General features: G+C 38.3%; 1 protein-coding gene across 1 annotated transcript in view; it reads left to right on the top strand.

Moving 5' to 3' along the window:
* Tmem87b (transmembrane protein 87B) overlaps nucleotides 1-11,146 on the top strand; it is a 60,301-nt gene extending 49,155 nt beyond the window's left edge. Inside the window, exons 16-19 of the mRNA XM_087202587.1 lie at nucleotides 1,212-1,285; nucleotides 3,545-3,597; nucleotides 6,883-6,913; nucleotides 7,799-11,146. Of these exons, the coding sequence (XP_087058713.1) occupies nucleotides 1,212-1,285; nucleotides 3,545-3,597; nucleotides 6,883-6,913; nucleotides 7,799-7,858 (218 nt within the window). The 3' untranslated portion in view covers nucleotides 7,859-11,146. The remainder of the gene's footprint in view (nucleotides 1-1,211; nucleotides 1,286-3,544; nucleotides 3,598-6,882; nucleotides 6,914-7,798) is intronic.
* Nucleotides 11,147-22,454: the final 11,308 nt, after the last annotated feature.

Here is a 22,454-nt window from a genome sequence, read left to right as displayed (position 1 = left end):
AATACCCAAAGTTCTGTTTTAACACATTCCCAGTGGGGCCATAATGTTTTTCTGCTGGGCAGCTTGAGCCACTGGTGATACATGCTTGACTGTTCCACCAGGTGGCTTTTTATTAATTTTGTCAGTAAAAAGACTGATTAAAGTGATTAGACCCATTTGTACCATCAGTGGTACAAGCTGCCTGATGGGACAGTCATGCATGTACCATTGGTGGTTCAAGCTGATGGGAACATGTTCATCTTACATTTGATATTGGAAATCCTATAGATTTTTCTTAAATTCTTAAAGCTTAAAATAAATTGAATTTACAGAAATATGTATGTTCTTATGTTTGAATTACTCTAAACTTCAAACTTACAAACCTGGTTGTTCTGATGAACAGTTGTCAAAATCTGATCCATGTTACCATGTTAGGGGAAATAAGCCAGACAGGAAGACAAATGCTACACGTTCCCATTCATAGTAGAAACTAAGGCCGGGGATTTAGCTCAGTGGTTTCAACGCCTGCTACGCAAGTGCAAGGACCCGAGTTCGATCCCCGGTACCAAAAAAGAAAGAAAAAAGAAACTAAAGAAGTTCATGTTGTAGATGTGGAACATAGAATAGTAACTGCCAGAGGCTGGGAAAGGGAGATGGAGAGGAAAGAGACAAAGGTTGGTTAACAGGCACAAATTACAGTCAAACCGGAGGAATAAGTCCTTAGTGTTCTGTAACATGGCAGGTGACTATAGTTAGCAACAATTTACTGTATATTTCAGAATAGCTAGGAGACAGGACTTTGAATGTTCCCAGCACACAAGAATGATAAATGTTTGACTTAATTTACCTTGACTTAATTATAAATGCATTGTGTATACATGAAATATCACACTACCTCATAAATATGTAAAATTATGTATCATTTAAATCAATTAGCTTTTTCCATACCTCTTTCCTACATTTCCATTTTATTTTATTTATTTATTTTTTCTTTTTTTTGGTGCTGGGGATCGAACTCTGGTCCTTGTGCTTGCGAAGCAGGTGGCCGAACCACTGAGCTAAATCCCTGGCCCCTACATTTCCATTTTAAAACAAGCATTGTGCTCTAAGTTTTCACAACTAACTGTTCTTTAGAAAAAAATAATTATTTTCCTTAATGGGTTATTAAATGTGAAGTTATAAAGGAAAACATTATTTTAAAATCTTAAATATTTTTGTGTTTCTCATTGTAGCTGAAGGAATAAAATTAAGAGCTTCAAAAACAGTTTCCAATGGAACAGCTAAACCTGCTACTTCTGATAATTTTGTGAGTATAGTATGTATTAAATAGAATCTCAATCTTCAGTGGTTTAGAAATCTATCTGTGTGTCATATTTGAGCCTCCTCTGGAACTTGTTAGAGACGAAGTCCTGGCCCTGCCCTAGAGCTGCTGCAGCCCAATCTGCTTCCCCACTAGATTCCATAGGTGGTACATGTGCACGGTAAAGATGGAGAAGCTGTGTTATAGGAAAAGCTTGTGTTAACTTTTCAGCATAGTAAGTGATTTTTGCAGCCATTTTAAATAACATTTGTAATCTTTTGGGGAAAAGACTTCATGTGTTACCTGTATAGTTACCAAAGTCATCTGATATTTTTTTAAACAATGAAAGGTTGAATGAAATTATAAAAATAGGGCAGGGATGAGTTTTAAAATTTTGTATGCATATCATTTATGTATATAAGTAATAATTATGAAAGTGAAGCAAAATGGAAATATACCTATCATGCAGTTTAATACTCTGCTGTCTTAACAATTATATAGACACTTACATTGTGTAAAAATTTATATATGCATATAAGTTCTGATAGGACAGATGATGAAAGAAAGCATTGTTTTGTATTGGATTTAGTAATTTTCCAGTTTTGGGTGGTAATTCTTTAAAATGTATTCTTTTTGGGCTGGGGATTTGGCTCAGTGGTTCTGGTGCCTGCCTTGCAAGCTCAAGGTCCCGAGTTCGATCCCCAGTACCAAAAAGAAAAATGTATTCTTTGATAGTTTCATGGTAATTTAACTAAACTTTTCAAAATATTGCTAGTTTTATTTATCTGGTTTTAGAACTACAGGTTGAGCATTCCTAATCCAAAAAATTCAAAATCCTCCCAAATCTGAAAAATTTTGAACATTTACATGATACCACAAATGAAAAATTCCACACTATGAAACTTTGTTTTTATGTCCAAAATTATTACAAATACTATATAAAATAACCTTCAGGCAATGTGTATAAAGTGAACATGAGTCATAAGTGAAATTCGTATTTAGGCTTGAATCCTATCTCTAAGCTATCTCATCAAGTATATGCAGATATTTCAAAATCTGGAAGGTTTTGGATCTAAAACATTTTTGGCCACAAAGATTTTGGATAAGGAATATGCATCCTGTATTACGTTTTCAGTTTAGGGCTGGGGATGTTGCCTCGTGCTAAAGTGTTTTTCTGACATGCATGAGGCTCTGTGTTTAAACCTCAGTTCTGGAGATTAAGAAATAATGATAGTAATAATAATTATTATTTATTAGGCATTTTCCCTCTTATTTTAGTGATATATCTCAGTTTATTTTAGAGCTCAATATTTGCAGATATATCAAGAAAATAACTTGTTATTTCTCTAACTGCAGTTAGCACTTAATTGATCAGAAGTTGGGGAGCTTATTGCTCATTAAACTGATTTCTACCTGAGACTCAAAGATTGGGGATTCCTTAATATTCATACTGTCTCTGATGTGGACAATGTGTGATTAATAGTAGAACTAGAGCATTCCATGTAGCTAGGTAAACAATAAAAAATTTTTTTGATTTGTACTTCAAACCAAAATATTTAATATACCTTTTATTTTTCTCTTTTCTCAGTGAAATAACCATAGGCATCTTTTTGTTAGGAAAAAAGAATGTAGGCACCCCAGCTGACCTGCTTTTCTTTTCTTATCTCCTAAAGGGATATGAGCATAAAAACAACTGATACAGGGCCCGGGGGATTTAGCTCAGTGTTTCTGCTGCCTGCCTCGCAGGCTCAAGGTCCCGAGTTCGATCCCCAGTACTAAAGAAAAACCAGCTGATACAAATAAATAGACCTTGATAAAGTTAGATTATTTACACCATCATCCTTTTCTCTTGAAAAGTCATAAACTCATAAGAACTTGAACAATTAGGAAACATAATAGTTTCAGAGAAGCAAAAAATCAGTACAAATCAATGTTCTTGTTACTTTTTAACTTAGCACACTGTGTTTTTAATGTAGTTTCTAAGGACAAAACACCTGTGTGTCAACACCATTTCTACTGTAGTTTCTTGGGACAAAAGAATAATAACTGTGCATCCAACTGAAGCCGAAAAGTACAGAACTCTGAAATCAGTTTTTAGCTTACTCATTTATAAAAACATGACATAATTTCTAAGAGATACAGTATGTAGCAAGTAAAAGAATGCTGTACATTTGAATTAAATACTTAAATTTTTCATTCTACTAAAAAAATTCTGCCTTCAAATGATATGAAGCAAATGCTAAATATAAGTATTTATTTCTGCAGGATGAAGATTTGAAGTGGGTGGAAGAAAATATTCCCTCTTCATTCACAGATGTGTAAATATCCTCTATTAAAAATCTAAGGGGCCGGGGATTTAGCTCAGTGGTTTCGCCGCCTGCTGCGCAAGTGCAAGGACCCGAGTTCAATCCCTGGTACCCAAAAAAATCTAAATTTATGCTGTAAAGGGATGGCTCTCATATTGTCAGCATGCTTTTCAGACCCACACTTCTGTGTTCTTGTAGGCTCCCCTCTCCAGTGAATGAAACAACAACACAAAGTTTGACTTAGGCTCTTTCTCCATCCTTTTTCGCTGTACAACCACTTTAATACTAATGACCTATAACAGACTCTAGCCTTTTCTGATTTATAGTTAACAGGATCATTATTTTGTTTTAATTTTACATGATGGAAAAGTTCAAACATACATAAAACTTTAACACGATACACAGCCATAATATCATGTATTATGGGGAAGTTTTTTGTTTTATTTTGCTTTGTATTTGTGTGGGGAAGGTTTTGTGCTTGCACAGCAGGTGGCAAAACCGCTGAGCTAAATCCCCGGCCCTGTGTGGGGAAGGTTTTGGAGGACCAACAATGAACACAGAAAAAATAGAGCTTGTAGGAATCCCTTCTGGGAACATTGACTTATTCAGGTTTCACTTTGTCTCTGTCTTGTTTGACAAGAATTCCAGATAGCTGTTTCTACATTAAAGACAGTTGGAATATATTCTTAACTTTCCCTGCTTCCATCTGGCTCCTACTTAGACAGTTGCTGATATTCCTTTTGCCTCAAGAATTTCTTTTATATTTCTTCTAGTTGAAAAATTCTGGAAATGAATCTGTCAAATTTGTCAGAAAAAGTGTTTGCCTCACTGTTTTTGCTGTGTGTAGAATTCTTGATTTTTTTTTCTTTTAGTACTTCAGAGATTGTCAATTAAATGTCTTCTATCTTTCAGAAATCCAGAAAAAAATCTGCTTTAATTCTTTGTCTTATAAGTTGTGTGGGCTTTGATTTATGTGGTTGATTGATTGGCTTTTTTTTTTTTTTTGGTACCGGGGATTGATTGAACTCAGGACCTTGCACTTGCGAGGCAGGCACGGTGCCACTGAGCTAGATCTCCGGCCCTTGATTGGCTAACTTTAAGATTTTCCCTTTTTTATTTTCATCACTATGAATATGATTCTAGGTGTGTGTGTGTGTGTGTGTGTGCATGCATGTGAGTGTGCGTGCAAGTGCATGTGCTTGCACACATGCATGAGTATGCATTTTCGTTTCTCTTGGCTGTATACCTGGAAGTGGAATTGATAGATCATGTAATATCTCTGTTTTAACATTTTGAGAAAATGCTAAGCTCTTTTCCAAAGCAGCTGCATTGTTTTATATTTCTATCAGTAATATATAAAGATTCTAATTTCTGCATATTTCTGCCAGCTCTTTTTATTGTCTACCATCTGTTTTAATGGTCATGAAGCAGTACGTCATTGTGCTTTTGAGTAACTGGAACTTGAACTGTCTTGTAGAGAGACTGATATTATTTAAAGTGTGGTAACTAAAATTCATGCATATCAAGTCTGTGCAGAATAGGAACAAAAACTTAACAGTGCACTGTTATACTTTTTTCTTGTAATATAAAAGGAAAATATGTATACACATTCTTTTATACTTACCCATATATTAGTATTTCTTACCTTTCTGCACATCTGAGCAAGGAGCTTTCTCCTGTGGATCTTTCTTTAATACTCCTTGCAACATAGGTTTGCTAACAAATTCTGTTTCACTTATGTGAAAATATATTTATTTTGCTTTCCATTTTAAAGGCTAGCTTTGCTGGATGTAGAAATCTTGCCTGACTTCCTTGAGCATGTCCAGCATACCATTCGTGACTTTCATGTTGTAGCTGTGGATGGAGACTTTCCCTTCAGGCTCTTCTCCGCACAGCTCTGTTGTACACTGAAGCTAGAGTAAGCTTCCTGGAACATTTTCATACATGTGTCTTCTTGTCCATATTTTCCTTCCTGAACAAAGATTATGTTGCATACCACCCCACCCCCACATCCAAGCAGTGGTAATAATGAAATGGGTTAAACAAATGTCTGTTTCTATAAATACCACTTTCCATAATATGTTTACTTGTTCCTCTTACATTCTCACAGAAGTATGGGAAATGTGGGTTTTCTAATTAAATGGCAAATCACCACTCAGATACCTATGCAGCTATTCAAAGGAAGAATAGCAAGGGATTAAAAAGTAAATACAGAGCCAGGGATTTAGCTTACGGCACCACACCTACTTTACAAGCACAAGGTCCCGAGTTCAATCCCCAGTACCAAAAAAAAAAAAAGTAAATATAGTTGGAAATCTGTTGTGTTTCTAATTATTTATCTGTAATGTTTTTGGTCATTGTTATTTCTCTAGTATGTAGGTCAGTGGTGGCAAACCTATGTGCCGCAGCTGTTGAAAAGGTTCACCATCACTGATAGAGGATGTGGGATTGCTGATTGTATACTGTATTTGTTTCCATTTTGAAATTTCGGTCAACCTTGAGCAGGTGTGGTTTTTTTGGGGGGGTTGTTTTTTTTTAATAGTGGGAATCGAACTCTGGACCTTGTGCTTTCAAGGCAGGCAACAGAACCACTGAGCTAAATCCCTGGCCCCCTTGAACAATTTTTAAAGGAATACTTTCTTGAAAGTACACACATCCTAAATAAGTGTATAGCTCATTAAATTGTTAAAAGGAAAAGCATTAGTATAATCAGCACCTAGGTCAAAAAGGAGAACATTGCTAATTCCTTAAAAACCTCCTAATTTCCCTGTCAGATAGGAGCCCACATTCCCAAAGGTACTGCTATCCTGATATCTAAAACTAGATTCTGTTGTTTTTTTGAAATTCTCCCTCTCAATAGGGCCAGAGATTTAGCTCAGTGCTGCTGCCTGCCTTGCAAGCACAAGGTTCCGAGTTTGATCCCTGATACCAACAAAAAAAAAAAAAGAAAGAAATTTTATCCCTCAGTAGATGGTCATTTTTCTCAGCTGTGTAGTATTCCACTGTATAAATATAGTGCACTTTATTCATTTGGATTGTTTTCAGTTTAGGTCTATTAAGAACAGAGCTGTGTAGCACAAGGTCCCGAGTTTGATCCCCGGTACCAAAAAAAGAAAGAACAGAGCTGTGTGGAAATTCTTCTCTATGTCTCTTAGTGAATCTAGGTGTTTCCTTCTGTCAGCTGTGTATGTCCAGGAGTGAGAATTGCTGGGCCATATGATAGTCCTCTATTCAACATTCATGGCTTCACTGGCCTTACTTTTAATAACATTGTCACTTTTTTTCCTTTTATTTCAGAGCACTCCCAGTGTTAGTGGATTCAGATGAGGTAACATGTTTTTGCTTATATCTTTAGCATTGTTTTCACAAGGAAAGAAATTCTGAAAGTTATCTTTTTAAATGATTATCAGTTGAGCAGATGGAAGGATACCGTGATAAAGTGGCAAAGATTTGTAGGTAAAATTCCTGTTTCATACAGAAGCAGGAGAAATGCTTGTTGGTGTGAAAGAGAAGGATTATTTATGAAACTTTTAGTGGCTTTCTAAGATTTTTGGATATAGGTAAGAGTTTAGGATATTTTAAGGTGGCAGTTTAGTATCTGATACTTGTACATATTTGCTGGGGTTGTTAAGTTTGTCTCATTTTCATAGATTAAGCAGGAAATTTGAACAGAAGATGTAGATTTAGGAAAGTTAAAAAAATTTTGAGTCAACTGAACATTGAAGGGTAGCCCAAGGCAGGAAGAAGTGTGAAGTGTTAAGAATTAAAGGCTGGTCAGGTACATGGAATCTTTGCTCACACAAAGGAAGAGTGCAGAGAAAGTGCTAGAGGCCAGAGAGTCAGTGTGGTAGAGCCTGAGGCAGCTGGAGCTGTACTCTAGGAAAGTGAGGGAAATGAGTTTGCATCATTGTGTTGATTTGACTGTAGCAGGATAGGAATGTTTGAGACAGCCTTGCTATTCAGCATTAAACTTGAGGATATATTACTACAAAAAGCTGTGCCATAAAATTACTTTTAAAGGAGCATTTAAATTATTTACCTGATAATTGATTTATAATTTCAAACATACATTAATTAAGCGAGATGAATTCTTGGATGTCTAGACCTAAGTGAGCCATTCTGGCTCCATCTCTCCCCACACTGGAGAATCTTAGGGTTCCGAAAGTGTCAACATTTTCACGCATCTTTATTCTTTTTATTTTTTTTCTTGTAGGAAATTATGACCAGATCTGAAATGGCTGAAAAAATGTTCTCTTCAGAAAAGATAATGTGATTGGATCCTGTGTAAATGAAATCAGGTTAATGGTAAAGGACTGTCTTTCCTCAGGCCTCAGAAAGCTTTGTGTTGATTTAGCATAGTAAGTTCTTACTATGTTGTCTTGGAAATACATGTATTAAAATGAAGAATTTGGGTGGTAAGAAGGTTCTGTGACATCCTTAAAGCTGACTTTTAAATGTCATTTTAATCTCCATTGAATTGCCTGGATTTGGAAATAATCTGAGAAAAGTTGTATTACCATAGAGATGTGTGCACAGATGCCTGTTAGTTGGCGATGGCAAGCCTGTGTGTTTGGGTTCTGTCTCTTTTCTCTGGAAAATAGGACAATTCCAGGTTTTTAAAAAAAATTATATAAACAGGCCTGCTATACTTTCCACTCAGCTTTAAGATAGATGATGGTGTAATTCTTCTGAAGTGGAGTATATCAGTGTCTCCATCTTTTGGATTTATAGATACCAGATGGAAAGATAATTTCCTTTTACTTTTATACTGAAGTGACTTAACTTTGAACCTAGGCTTATTTATATGTTTCATTTGCCTTTTGTTGGTAGTCTGCACAATGCCCTTGTCTGTAAATACTGTTATGCACATGGGATCATGGAGTGAAGTCTTCTCTAAGCTCAGGGGATACAAGTGCACAAGGAGAGAAGTCTTGAGGGTCACTTCCAGAGATCTGCTCTGCCACTGTCCCCACCCTTGGGCCATGGGGGCATGTGCTGCTGTGTCTGCCGGGGCTGGTGGTGCACACCTGTCCATGTGGCACCCCCAAGTATTCCCACTCAGCCAGGTGGGACCTGCACTCCTGGTGAGCCTTGGGGAAACCTGAACTGTCATTTACATCATCTTGGTATTTTCTGTTTTGTAATAAAAACATATATTTAACTGTGCAGTACATCACAGTTAATTTGTAATTAATTGAGTAACTTTCAACTATGTTTTACACCTTATTTTGTAATGTATGATTTAAATTTTTTGTTTTAGTATCTTTTTTAAAAATATAGACTGTTCTAAACTTGAAAGGCAGTTGAATGTAGTATAATGAAAATGTGAATGTTTTGCTGCTTTCATGACCAAAGACACAGGGCTAGTGGACATTTTGAACAGTAATGAAAGGTAGGATCTTCTCTGTCTTTTCTCTGAGGAAATGCTAACTTTGTGAATTAAGAAGGACTTTGAAGAATTTTTGTTGAGAAAACATAAAAATTATAAGCTATACAAACACGTAAAACATAATTTTTACACTGTGTATCCACCAAACTAATTTTTTCTTTCTTAAGCCTACTTTTAAAATTACTTATTTATGCATTTCAGAGAAGTTAGTAAAGATTTATTTCTAGTAGTAATGTCTCTTGAAAGATATTTACAAATGTGTTTTCAATAGTGAGGATTTGGCAAGTGAAGAGTGTTGGCAGATGTTCAAGAGAAAGGCATGGTTCTCAAAATGCCATTTCTTTGGGACGTCCTTCATGGGGAAAGAATGTCTCGTTTAACAGTGTGGGTTCCATTGACTTCAGCTCCTGCCTCAGTCATGGGCTACCACCCACTCTTGCCCAACTGTATGTCTGTGCTGGTTTGGGCATTTTCTGCCTTTAACCCGGTTTCAGACCAGAGTGCCCACTGACATCTTATTTTTTATTTTTATTTTATTTGTGGGGGGAGGTACTGGGGATTGAACTTGGGTCCTTGTGCTTGCGAGGCAAGCAGCAGAACCACTAAGCTAAATCCCTGGCCCACCACTGACATCTTTGTCTGGCCCCTGCCCCTGGACTTTGAGCACATTGAGCCCCAGCTTACCACACAATTTTAGTTGAGTTTCACAGTGTGGAACCCTGGGCTTTTGGCCAGAGGTGCTGCAGATTTAGTAGGGTGGGGATGGGAGTTGCCTGCAAGTGTGATGATAAGGGAAATGGCCTCTGATATAACCTCTACAGTGTTTATAAAAACACTTCTTAGGGCTGGGGATTTAGCTCAGTGGTTCTGCTGCCTGCCTCAGAAGCGTAAGGACCCAAGTTTGATCCCTGCCAAAAAAACAACAAAAAAACCCCACTTCTTTCAGCCACTGAGAAGATAAATGATGTTACCTGTGTAGCACAGCTGCTGGCCGAAACACCACCCTTCTCTTTGCAAAGAAAGCAAGGTCCTAATCACCTCAGAAATGTTTTTAGAAGGCGATGTGCGTGCCTTGCTTTTGTGTCACCTGCTGATGTGTGCTGACCTGAGCTGAGGATTCCTCTGGGCCTTTCTCAGCCCCACAGGGAAACAGGAGGCTGCCCTAACACCATTGCCACACGCCACCTCCAGGGCACGGGAGAGCTCCCACTGGCCACTGCTTAGATCCTCCCCCTACCCGCCTCTGCATGGGGTTTCCAGACCCATGATCTCGGTCTTCCAGGTGCTCACATTGGCTTACTGGGATGGGTCTCCGTATTAATGAAGGGGTCTGAGGATACAGGTCCAGTTTCATGTGTTTTTAGGCAAAATGGTTAAGAGTTCTTGTTATGCAGCCCGTATTAGAATTATGTATTGTGTGAAATTTGCTTAGGAAAGAATTTTTATGATTTGGTTTAGATGAGTAAATATTTTCTTTGAAGCATAGTGAGTTTATTGCAGAATCAAGGATAAATAGGTGAATATTTTAAGCCTCAGAGATGTTAAGATATTCTCATACTTTTCCTGTAAAGAAAATAATTTATCTTTTATATACTATAGAATACCAACTTTCCCTTCTGTATTACAATACATATGTTTGCACTTCTATAATGTCAATACTGAAAGTATTAAAAATGTATATATAATGTTGATCTTTATACTTTCTTTTAGAAAGAGGTTTGGGTCTGTCTCACTGGCTCTACATTATTGAGATGGAGCGATGTTGTTATGCTAGGTCTATGTATCTAGTTCTGGTACTTGTATCTTTATATGGTCAACATCATGCAGGAAGCAATACAAAATACCAGGCCTTATCTTTATAAAAAATAAGTTTAACATGGTTAAAGGTGTGAACATACCAAATGTATATAAGTGACAAAAGTAGAATTTTAAAGAAGTATATGTTATAACATAGGAACTCAGTACTATATTAAGAAAATATGTTAAAACTAGGAAAACATTTATTTGGAGAGAAAGTTAGTGGCTTAAAAAGTTATTTTTTTTAATTTGAAAAGGTTAAATTATTCTATAATTTAGAAGAAGTTTCTTTGAGTGAAGGATTTTTTTTAAATTGATGTATTTTTGTGCCTTAATATTTGTTTTACTTTTAATAAAATGCTTTGTGAAATCTTGGATTATTCTTGATGAATCTATTAATGTTAGATTATGAAAATCTATAGGAAATACATGCTCCAGTAGATGGGAGAATGTGAAATTCTTCAAAGAGGAGGTATAGCTAATTGAACAGAAGTAGTTAACAAATATTAGTAGGGGAAATTTTAAAATATGAAGTTAACCTAAATTTATACTATTACATAGGTTTGTAAAACCCTTTGCTATCAAAGTCTGATGAAATGAGCATACTCATTAATATAATTGACTCAGTCTTTGTGAAAGGAAGTTCAACAGTGTGTTTATAATATCATTTTTGAATAATGTCATTTTTGGTGATGTTTTATTTATTTCTTTGCGGTACCAGGGGTCAAACTCAGGACCTTGCACTTCCCAGGCAGGCCACTGAGCTACATCCCCAGCCCATGTTTTAAAAGCTGAATCAAAATACAAAATAAGTTTTCTGTACAAAAATGTTTATTACAACATTACCAGAAAAATTAGGGGCAAACTGTCAAGAATAGAATAATGAATTACAGTTTAACAATCTTCTGGGATATTATGCAGCCATTACATCATCATGGAGAATTTATAATAATAGAAAAATACGTGTAAGAAAGAGGATGCAAGGGCATGTATCTATATGAAAACAAAATAGAGAAAGCATTATGGCAGTGTATCCAGTGGCACTCATGGTTAGTGTTGTTGAGGTTCTGCCATGATGTGGTCACACCTTAGTTCCAATCTGATTACCTTAAGACCAAAAGGTATTGTCTCTTCACTATGTAACATGCCTAGGGTAGAATGACCCTCCTCCACATAGATCCCATGGTTTATTTCCATCTTGTAGACTTGTCATTGTTAGAAAACTAGAAAGAACAGCCTGAAATGTTTTGGGGGTTGGACCTGGAAGTGGCAAATGTGAATATAGACCTTTGGCAAAATTTAGTCATATGGCCACATCAGACCACAGGGAGGCTGAGAAGTGTTGGTGGTGACCGACCACATACCTCCCAGTCTCACTCTGTGAAAGGAGTCCATAGGAGCAATGCCTCTGCCAGATTGTTCAGGGGCAGTAGACTGTGGGAAACTTAAAAATATCTCTTCCACTTTTCTATGTTTTCCTAATTTTCTAAGGTAAACTTACACTAGTGAAATCCATCTGGTCATAAGTACGTGGAACATGGGGACATTTCCTTATGGATATTCTCCCAGCCTGGAGTTGTGGGTGTGTATGTTAGGGGCGGATAGTCCCAGAGGAAAAGCAAGGACTGTTGGAATAACTGATGACAATTTAGGGAGTGTTGAGGTTCTTGTAGAGCCCAGAATTTGTTACCATTGTATTTACACAGTAACCAGTGAAGTAGGTGCTATTATTTTCCCCAAAACCTGAGAGTCAGAGGTGCCCTTCAGGCAAAGTAATAGGATTTTTATCATAGTCCTAAAATCAACCTTGAAGTTCTGGGGAGAAGGGAAATTTCACAGAACAGACTAATGTTTGCTTGTTATAGTGTTCTGATAATGTATCTGAAGGGTCTGGTGCATAGACTTTCTTTTTTTGGGGGGGTACTGGGGATCAAACTCAGGTCCTTGCGCTTGCGCAGCAGGCGGCAAAACCACTGAGCCAAATCCCCGGCCCGAGTGCATAGACTTTCATAAAAGAGGACATGGAAGATACAGCAGCAATTGTCAGGTGCAACTGAGACGCAGCTGAGACAAACTTCATATAAAATTCAAACATGCAAAATTGATTTCCTCCTGTTAAAAGGAAGTTACTCTGGAGATGTTCTCCTTAAAGTGATTGTGGATATACAGCCAAATTCCAAGTAATACAGGTTGGCCTGATTTTGAATTCAGATGTCATTAATTTTGAAAATACTTTTTTTGTTTGTTTGTTTTTGTTTGTTTGCTTTTGGTACTGGGGATCGAACCTGGGTCCTTGCGCTTGCGAGGTAGGGAGTGGAACCACTGAGCTAAATCCCCGGCCCTGAAAATACTTTTAAAATTTTGTTTTGGAGAATAAGAATCTGCATTGAAAATGTATGTGCATAAAAATGTTCAGAAGTCATCTAGTAGGTGGTGTCAAAGTAATGTCTCTGAAGAGCTCTGATCACAACATTTTGTCCCCAATTCTTGCCTTTAAAAATTGTATAAATGTACTTTACTTAGCCAATGCCTTTAGAAAAATTTGAGGATTAAAAAAAACTTTAAAAACATTAAATAGGGCTGAGGATTTAGCTCAGTGGTTCTGCTGCCTGCCTTGAAAGCACAAGGTCCTGAGTTTGATCCCCGGTACCCCCCAAAAACAAAAATTAAATATTATAACTTCAAAGATTAAGCTAAAAATTTAAGGACTAGGGTGTTACTCAGTGGTAGATCACTTGCCTAGCTTGTGCAAGTCTCTAGGTGCAATCCCCAGCACCGCATAAAGAAAAAAGAAAAATAGTTTTAAAACTTTCCATGAGAGGGTTGGGCTGCATATGAGACTTGGAGATATACTTTGTTTGCTTTTGTTACCCTTCATTACATTTTTTCACATGACTGTTGCCTCTCCTATTAGCCTCCAAATTCTTGTCACTACATAAAGTTCTGGGTCTCTGGTTCTTTATTTGATGAATAGAGGTTTCCTTGGACTATCATAGAATGCAGAGTTAGCAGCAGTGTCTTTTGTTTCAGCACTATTGAAAATACTGAAAATAAAATATGCAGTTCCATAATCTTCCTTTTTTAAAAGAGATTTGGTCATTGATGTATATCTGGCCAAATAATTATTCTAGGTAATTATATAAAAAGAGTGAGCCGGGTATGGTGGCCCATGTCGGTAATCCCAGCACTTGGGAGGCTGAAACAGGTGGGTTGCTATGAGTTGGAGGCCATCCTGGGCTACATAATGAGTTCAACACTAGCAGAACCCTGTTTCAAAAACAAAAAGGACAGTGAACAAGTTGGCCTTTTCACTAGCTATAAGCTTGCTCTTGAAGTAATTAATTTATTCTTACAAAATCCAGTTGCAGATTGCAAGTTCTTTAAAGTGGAGAAGTACCTTCTGTTGGACTAACCCTTCCCACAGATGACAGCTCTGGGCAAAATTAGATTAACAACTACCTGAAGATGTTGGAGGAAGACAAAATGCAGGGAATCTGGAGGGAACTCAATGGTTGGATGAAGAAAACTGCATTGGTTGAATTTCCCACTGCTATGGCCTTTATGTGTGTCAAGTGGGGAGATTAAATGCAGACATGAAACTTGCTATTTTCTAACTTGAAGAATTAGAGAAGAGAGATCAGAAGAAGCACAATGGCTGAAAAATAAAACGGGAATTCCTAAAGAAGAGTGCTATGGACTGAATACTAACCATCCCCCAAAATTCCTATTTTGAAATCTCTACTCCCAAGTGATGGTATTATGATGTTGTGCCTTTGGAAGGTGATAAGATAAAAAAGGTAGAGCCCTGGTACGTGAAATTAGTGCCCTTATAAAAGAGACACTCCTCCCCCCACCAAGCTCCTTCACTTATTTATTTGAGGGGAGGGGAGTACTGGGGGTTGAACTCGGCACCTGCCACTTGCCAGGCAGGCACCGGAACCACTGAGCTAAATCCCTGGTCCGTTCCTTCACTTAACTTTGCCATATGAGAACATAGCAAGAAAACAGCTGCCTATAATTATAAAGCAGTCCTCAGCAGAATCTAAACCTGCCAATGCCTTCAACTTCTCAGCCTCCAGAAGTGTGGCCAATAAATGTATGTTGTTTAAGGGTCCCAGTCTGTGATATTTTAGTTACAGCAGCCCAAAATAGACTAAAACAGCTGAAGGTAACCACCAGATTCTATGTATGAATTCCCCAAGTCGCTGGCTCCCCCTGAACTCTGTGAGTATGGGGCAGATTCCAAATCCTCAGGCTGGAGTGGAACTGAGAATCCTGCTAACACCCACATGAGGCAAAGTTTGGAGATGATTCCAACCAAGTAAATTACCTACCTAATAACAAGAAATGTGGGGGTGACTTCAGAGAAAATGGCAGAATAAGGACCTCTGAAGTTCCGCATTTTCCAAAAACCTAATGAATAAAACAGTAAACATCAGAATCAACTTTCTCAGAACTTTGGAATTTAGCCAGTCTTGTGGCTGAATCTTAGAAGAACAAACATTATGGTATTAACCTGTCCTGGCTCCCTAGTACTGAAAGAGCAGAATGGAGTTAGAGATTTTTCAAAGCTTCATTCCCAAAGAATTGTCATCTATAGTTGAGTATCCATTTTCCAAAATGCTTGGAACCAGAAGTGTTTCACATTTGGGATTTTTCAGATGTTAGAACGTTTGCATATACATAATGGGACAGAACCCAAGTCTGAACACAGAATTCATTAATGTCGCGTATATACCTTATAGCCTGAAAACAATTTGTATAATCTTTTAGTGCTCCTACATTTTTACAGCAACCTGTCACATGAAGTCGAGTGTGGAGTTTTCCATTCATCGTGTCACATTGCCACTCAAAAAATTTCAGATCTAGGGACATTTGGGTTTTCAGATTTTGTGATTAGAAATGCTTAATCTGTATTTGACTTGTATGGTGGTTTCTTAGAAGAACCAGTAGAAAGGCTTGTCTTTATTTGACCTGAGCTTTCCGGTGTAAAGCCTCTTTCTATAGGATGCTTGATAAAAGAATTTTAAAAGTCACAGGTGCATGTTTTAAATGTGCCTGAGACAATAAATCACAATAAAAGCAAACAGTGGGCTGACCAAAAACCTTCAAAGATGACCACAGGGACACTGAAGAACTCCAAAGTATTTCTGGGACTCTTAAAGGGTATATGCATGAATACAACTCTGCATGTTCAGCAAAGAGGACAAGCAGGAAGTGGAGGCTAAAGCAGAGTTGTAAACTGCCTGGATGTGTGTTGGAGGTGTGTCCTATCAGGAAAGCACATTAGCAAAGACTGGGAGATTGACTGCTTCCAAGGGTTGAAGAAATCTCTGTCCAATAATTGACTGAGTGCTGGATAATTGAGTAGAGAATCCAGTGACCACATATTGCAAAAAACAGACTTTACAGAATTAAGAGAAGTCACTAAACTATAACAAGTAGCAACTAAAATAAACCCTGGGGAGACCCTGGTGGGGTGGTCTTCCTCTATGATATTCCTGCCTTGGAGGCAGTCAGCCATGGACTGAATCCTCTGAAATCATCAGCCAAATTAAACCTCTTTAAGTTGTCAGGTACTGTGTCCCAAGAATGGGAACAAGGAGGAAAAAAATGATTTTTCTGAATTGCAGTGTTACTTAAATTGTCCATTTTTCTCCAAAAAATCATGGCACAAACAAAGTTTGGTCCATGCACAGGAGCAAAAACAATCAAAATGTTCCTGAGCAAAAGATCAGCTATTGGACTTAGAAACAAAACTTTTTTACATTGATGGAATTTTTAGTTGTTCCAGTGTCATTTTCCTCTCCACCTAGACTAAGCAACATGCAGATAGAAGTCACGTTATTTATCAAGTCAGTTTTCTATACAATACTTAAGAAACTAGCTGTTATTGAACACATAATGAAAGGATGAAGGCCTCAGTGGTAGGCATTGGCTTGCTTGGTTCCCTGCTACTTCTGCACTGTGCCTGCTGTTCACTTCTGCATCCCCAAAGGCCTGTACCCATGGCAGGCACTGCAGCTCTGGTGTGGACCATGTACTCCTGCAGCACAGCCAGAGCATGAGCTCAGTGGGTTTTTCTCCTTTTTTTTCTTGCCATGTGGCCCAAGTATGACCTCGAGGGACTGAGTTTCACACCTTGGGGGATTGGACAGGAGGCAGAAGAGGACCTGATACACGCTCCAATGCAGTGGAGTAAAAATGGTAAACTATTAAATCTTGCTGAACACAGGAGAAAATAGTAATGGACAAAAAATATAAGACATAGAAAATGAATAGAAAAAAAGGAAGGGAGTATTAGAATATGATAAATAACACCTTAACAACTTGGATGAAATGGAAAGATTGCTAGGAAGACACAAACTTCTATAACTGAATCAAGAACAAATAATGTTTATAGATCCATGTGATGAAATTCAGCTAGTAATTTTAAAACTTAATAAACTCCAAGCCTTACTGCTTTCACCACTGAACTCTACCAAACATTTAAAGAAAGATTAATATTCTTAAATGTTTTCCTAAAAGAGAGGTGTAACATTTCCCAACTCACTTTATAAGGCCAGTTAAACACTGATGTCAAAACTCACCAAAAACAGTACAAGAAAACTATAGACCAGTATTTTTCATGAGTGAGGAAACATCCTCAACAGTACACTACCAAACCAAATCCAGCAACATAATAGAGATTTATACACCAAGACCAGGCAGGATTTGTCCCAGGAGTGCAAAAGTGGCTTAACATCTGAAAATCTGTAAACAGCACATAAATTGGACAAAAACCCAAAGATGCAATGATGATCACGGTAAATAGAGAAAAAAACATTTACCAAAATTGAAGTCCTTTCATTATATACTCAATAAACCAATAATAGGATAAGATTTCCTTAATATAATTAAAAAATAATCTATAAAGAACCCTATAGTTAACACTGCTCAATGATGAGACTGGAAGCTTTCCTGCTGGTATTGTCTGAATATTTGTCTCTCCCAATTCATATGTTGAAATCTAATCCCCAATGTAGTGGTATTAAGAGATGAGGCCTTGGGGATGGAGTTCTTGTGGAAAGAATATACTTGTGAAAGAGGCCTTGGGCAGCTTGCTCACCTCTTCTACCATGTGGGCACAGCAAGAAAGTGCCACCCTGAGGCAGAGACTGAGCCCTCATCCAACACAGGGTCTGCTGCCGCCTTGATCTTGGACTCCCCATCCTTCAGAACTGTGCCAAGTAAATTTCTGTTGCCTGTATTAGCTAGTACAAGGTTTTTGGTTACAGCAGCCTGAAGGGACTAAGAAGCTCTTTAATCAGGAACAGCAAGGATGCCCACTCTTACCACATCTATTCAACTTTGTACTGGAGCTTCTAGTATGCACAATCAGATAAAATAAAGAAATAAAAGTTAATGAAGTTAGAATGGAGAAATCAAAGTATCTTTGTATATTACATGATCTTATATATAGAAAACTAAGGAATCCACTCAAAGCTATTAAAAATGAATTCATCAAGGGCACAGGATACAAAATCAAGATGTACAAAAATCATTTCTGCACATTTGCAGTACATTCAAAAAGAAAGTAACATCCATTTACAGTGGCATCAAAAAGAGTAAAATACTCAGGAATGAATCTAACAAAGTGCAAAACTTGTACAGTGAAAACTACAAACCATTATTGAAATAAGATATAAATGAATTTTTTAAATCCCATGTTTATAGATGACAATACATTACAGTATTAAGATAATTAGCTGGGAATATAGCTCAGTGAGTGTTTTTCTAACATCCACAAAGTCAAAGTTCAGTCCCTAGTTAACACACACATACACACAAAACCCAGGCTTGGTGATGCACACCTCTAATCCTAGCTACACAAGAAGCTGAGGCAAAAGGACCACAAGTTTGAGCCCAGTCTGAACATTTTATAAAGACCTGGCCTCATTTTAAGAAAGTAAAGGGGATTTAGCTCAGTGGTTCTGCCGGCTGCCCCGAAAGCACAGACCCGAGTTCGATCCCCGGTACCAAAAAAAAAAAAAAAAATAGTAAAAGGAGCTGGGGTATAACTTGACACTTCCTAGTTTCAATCCCCTGTACTGGGGGTGTTGGGAGAGGATAACATTTCCCCAAACTGCTTTACAGAGTCAGCACAATTCCTGTCAGACTTGCATATGACTTTTTGTTAGAAACTGATTCTAAAATTTATACAGACTTTCAAGGGACTCAGTTAGCTAACTCCAAGAGAGTGTGCGTTTGCTTGTCACACCATTGACAGACTGGCCGATCCTGAGTCCATACTCCTACCCATAACCTTTATGAGGCTCCTGCTTCCCTTTATCCATGTCCCTCTCCCCCTGGTGAAACCACCACAGGAACCAGACAACTAGGGACCACTGCTAGAGCCCAGACCCCAACAAAACTATTCCAGTTATCTGATCTTAATCTTTGGTAGCTTGCTGACCTTGCTTGATTCATCTCAGCATAGGCTCTTGCCCACATATCCTCTCTACCTGTCACTTCAACCCCTCCCCTATGGCCCCGTGGGACTGCCCTGGCTCCTGTTTCTAGGTGACTGGAGTGTGATAGACTGCTGCCTTCATGGTAATTATCTTCATGTGTCCTACCAAACCTAATTCAAACAAATTCCAGGTACCACTGAAGCACGTAAAGATATGATCAGAAACAAAGACAGTGTAAACAAAAATAGCGAAAACTATCGAAATAGTTTTCGAAATAGCGAAAACTAGCAGCAACAATTGGCTCTTTGAAGAGATAAAATTATAAATAGGTATAATGAAGAAAAGAGCTCTTCTAAGTGGCCTCAGGGATCTGTGAAAATAGCTCACCACACTTGACCCAGAAAACCCCACAAAATCATGCAAATCAAGAGGTTCAAATCTTTTGATTCACTTTAAGAATTGCCCAGGCCATCAAGGGTGTGAATTTTTCAAAAGCCACCAAATATCTGAAAGATGTCACCTTAAAGAAGCAATGTATATCATTCCAGTGTTGCAACAATGGAGCTGGTCAATGTGCCTGGGCCAAGTAGTGCAACAGCACACACGGCCTGCTGTTGAAAGTGTGCTGAAGTTTTATTGCACACGTATCAAATTGCAGCAAGAAGTGCTGAGCTTAAGAGTTTAGAGGTACATTCCCTGGTCACTGAACCAACGCCCTAGCTGCACCACTGCACTTAGAGCATGTGGGCAGATTAACCCATACATAAGCTGTCCCTAACCCTTGAGATGATCTTTTTAAAAAGGAACAAATAAACCAGGCATAGTGGTGTATCCCTGTTATCCCAGCACCCAGGAGGCTGGGACAGGAGGATCCCCACAAGTTCAAGGCCAGCTTGAACTACATAGCAAGACTCCATCTCAAAAAAACAAAGAACAAACAGCTCTTAAATCAGAACAGAGGGTTACAGAGGAGAAACAGATAACCCTGAGGAAACAAAAATGCATGGCACAGGAATAAATTCAGCATAAAATAGAAAGTAAAAAAGTAGAGCACATAAATAAAAAGAAATAGAGCACAATGATATCAGGAATAAATTAGGAGCTATCTCTACAGACTGCAGACATTAAAAAAGACAAAATAATACTTTTATGGCAATAAGTTTGACAAATTAGATAAAATGGGAAAATTTCTCAAAAATAATTTACCATTACTCAGACAAAAATATCAAATTATGCACATACATTTACTTAGAGATTAATTCAGACTTACAGGAAAGTTGTAAAATTAGCACATAGTGTTCACTTCCACCTCTATCCAGAGTCCCTTCTGTTTACCATTTATTCAGAAGTGCAGTCTGACAATGGGTAACTTACTGAAGCACTCTAAATGTCAGTTTTCCAGTCTACACAATAGGAATAAGAATGAGACCTGTTATGGCTTGTGTTTAGAGGTCTCTAAAGCCTCATGCGAATGAGGTGTGATGATGGAATCGATTCACTGTGCAGTGCTAGGCTCAAGGTGCTAGGATTAAGGATGTGTGAGTGCCCTTTCGATAAGATAAAAGGGGCAGAAAGACACTGTTAAGTTCTCTTGTTGCCTTACTGCCTTTGGTCCGCCATGAACTGTTGCCCTTCTGCGTTGGAGCCAGCCAACTATGGAGTGAAACGTCAACAAACTGTGAGCTAAATAAACCTTCCCTCCTTTAACTTTGTGTGTTGGGTGTTTTGTCTCAGCATCGAGAAAAGTAACTAAGACAGGGCCCTACCAGTGGGTTATCAGACTAAGTGAGAACACGTGTGCTGTGCTTAGCAGAAAGATTGGCCTTTGGTAGCTGCTCAAGAAATGCTGGCTTCCCGTTTACACTATCCCTGCATGGAGGACCATCAGAGTACACTAAATAGTGTCCCTTTAACTGAGCACCTACTTATGCCAAGCATCTTTAGGCACTTTATTACTTTGAAATCTCATAATAATTCTGATATTTTATTCCCATTATAAACTAGGGCCTTCAAAGAATAGGAGAGTTGCAAGGCCACATTGGCTGTAGGGAAGGGTTGTGTGCTTGTTTTCTTTTTTCTTTTTTTTTTTTAATTTGAGACAGGGTCTCACTAAGTTGCCCAGACTGTGCTAACACTCGTGATCTTCCTGCGTCAGTCTCCCAGAGTACTGGAACTGCAGGTATGCACCACCACCCAGGCTATGGGCTGTGTGGTCTTGACTGCACTGACCACCCTGCCCCTGGTATTTGGACTTCAGTGTGTAGTGGCACGTGTAGGTTCCCAAAGTCTCCTCCTGTGGCAGATATTAACTGATGTGTGGTCTTTAATCATGGTACAAGGAAATCTGTTTCTACAGGCTTTTATCTACAAAATTAGAAATGGTTTTCTTGCAGGAGAGCAGTTTCTTCTGGCTGTCTGGACATAATACTAAGGAGACAAACTCCTCGATGTTCGGTGCAGCCCTGCACAGTTTGTTGGTGAAAGCTCCAGATAAAACATGGAAGCAAAATGTAGTGCCTGGTCGAGGCCTCTCCTAGATTTGGTGCTCGACAAACATTTGTGTAATAAATGAACTGGGCAAAGTCACTGCTCTCCTGTTAAATAACCTCCACCCTTCTTACTCTGCCCTTTCTGCTGTTACCCTGGTCAGGGTAACATTTTCCTTTATAAGTGCTTTGTGGGGACTGGTGGCATTAAGGGACCCAAAAAGATGCCAGGTAAAGGAGATAAAAGGAGAAAAGCAACAAGCGAGGAAACTGACAGCAAGGGTCTCACTGTGTAGTTCAGGCTGGCCTTGAACTCATTATGTAGCCCAGGTTGACCTCTAATGTGTGCCAATCCTCCTGCCTCAGCTTCTCAAGTTCTGGGATTACAAGCACCTGGCCTCTGGTCTGGTTTTAAACACAATTTTTTTTTTGGTACCGGGGATCAAACTTGGGTCCTTGCAGCAGATGGCAAAACCACTGAGCTAAATCCCCGGACCTTAAACACAATTTTTTACAGTAGTCTTGTCTTGTTTTTCATTCCTGCTTTAACAAAGAACATGAGTGTTTCAGAGCAATGATCCCAGGAGGTGCCAATTGGTCCTGCCCAAAACCTTTGAAACTATTTCTTTTAGACATGTGACCCGGACCAAATTAACCCCCCAGTGATCCAGGATGTTCTCTTGAAAACTAGAGAGGAAACAGAAGGGATAAAATAGCTGACAAACTCATTTTATTAGGTCCGAG

This window comes from Heterocephalus glaber, unplaced genomic scaffold (genome assembly GCF_053883595.1).
Source record: "Heterocephalus glaber isolate CG9 unplaced genomic scaffold, H.glaber_assembly_v1.0 deba00000470, whole genome shotgun sequence".
Classification (NCBI taxonomy): domain Eukaryota; kingdom Metazoa; phylum Chordata; class Mammalia; order Rodentia; family Bathyergidae; genus Heterocephalus; species Heterocephalus glaber.
The sequence above is the reverse complement of the archived record's forward strand: the minus strand, read 5'-3'. Positions and strand labels throughout refer to the sequence as shown.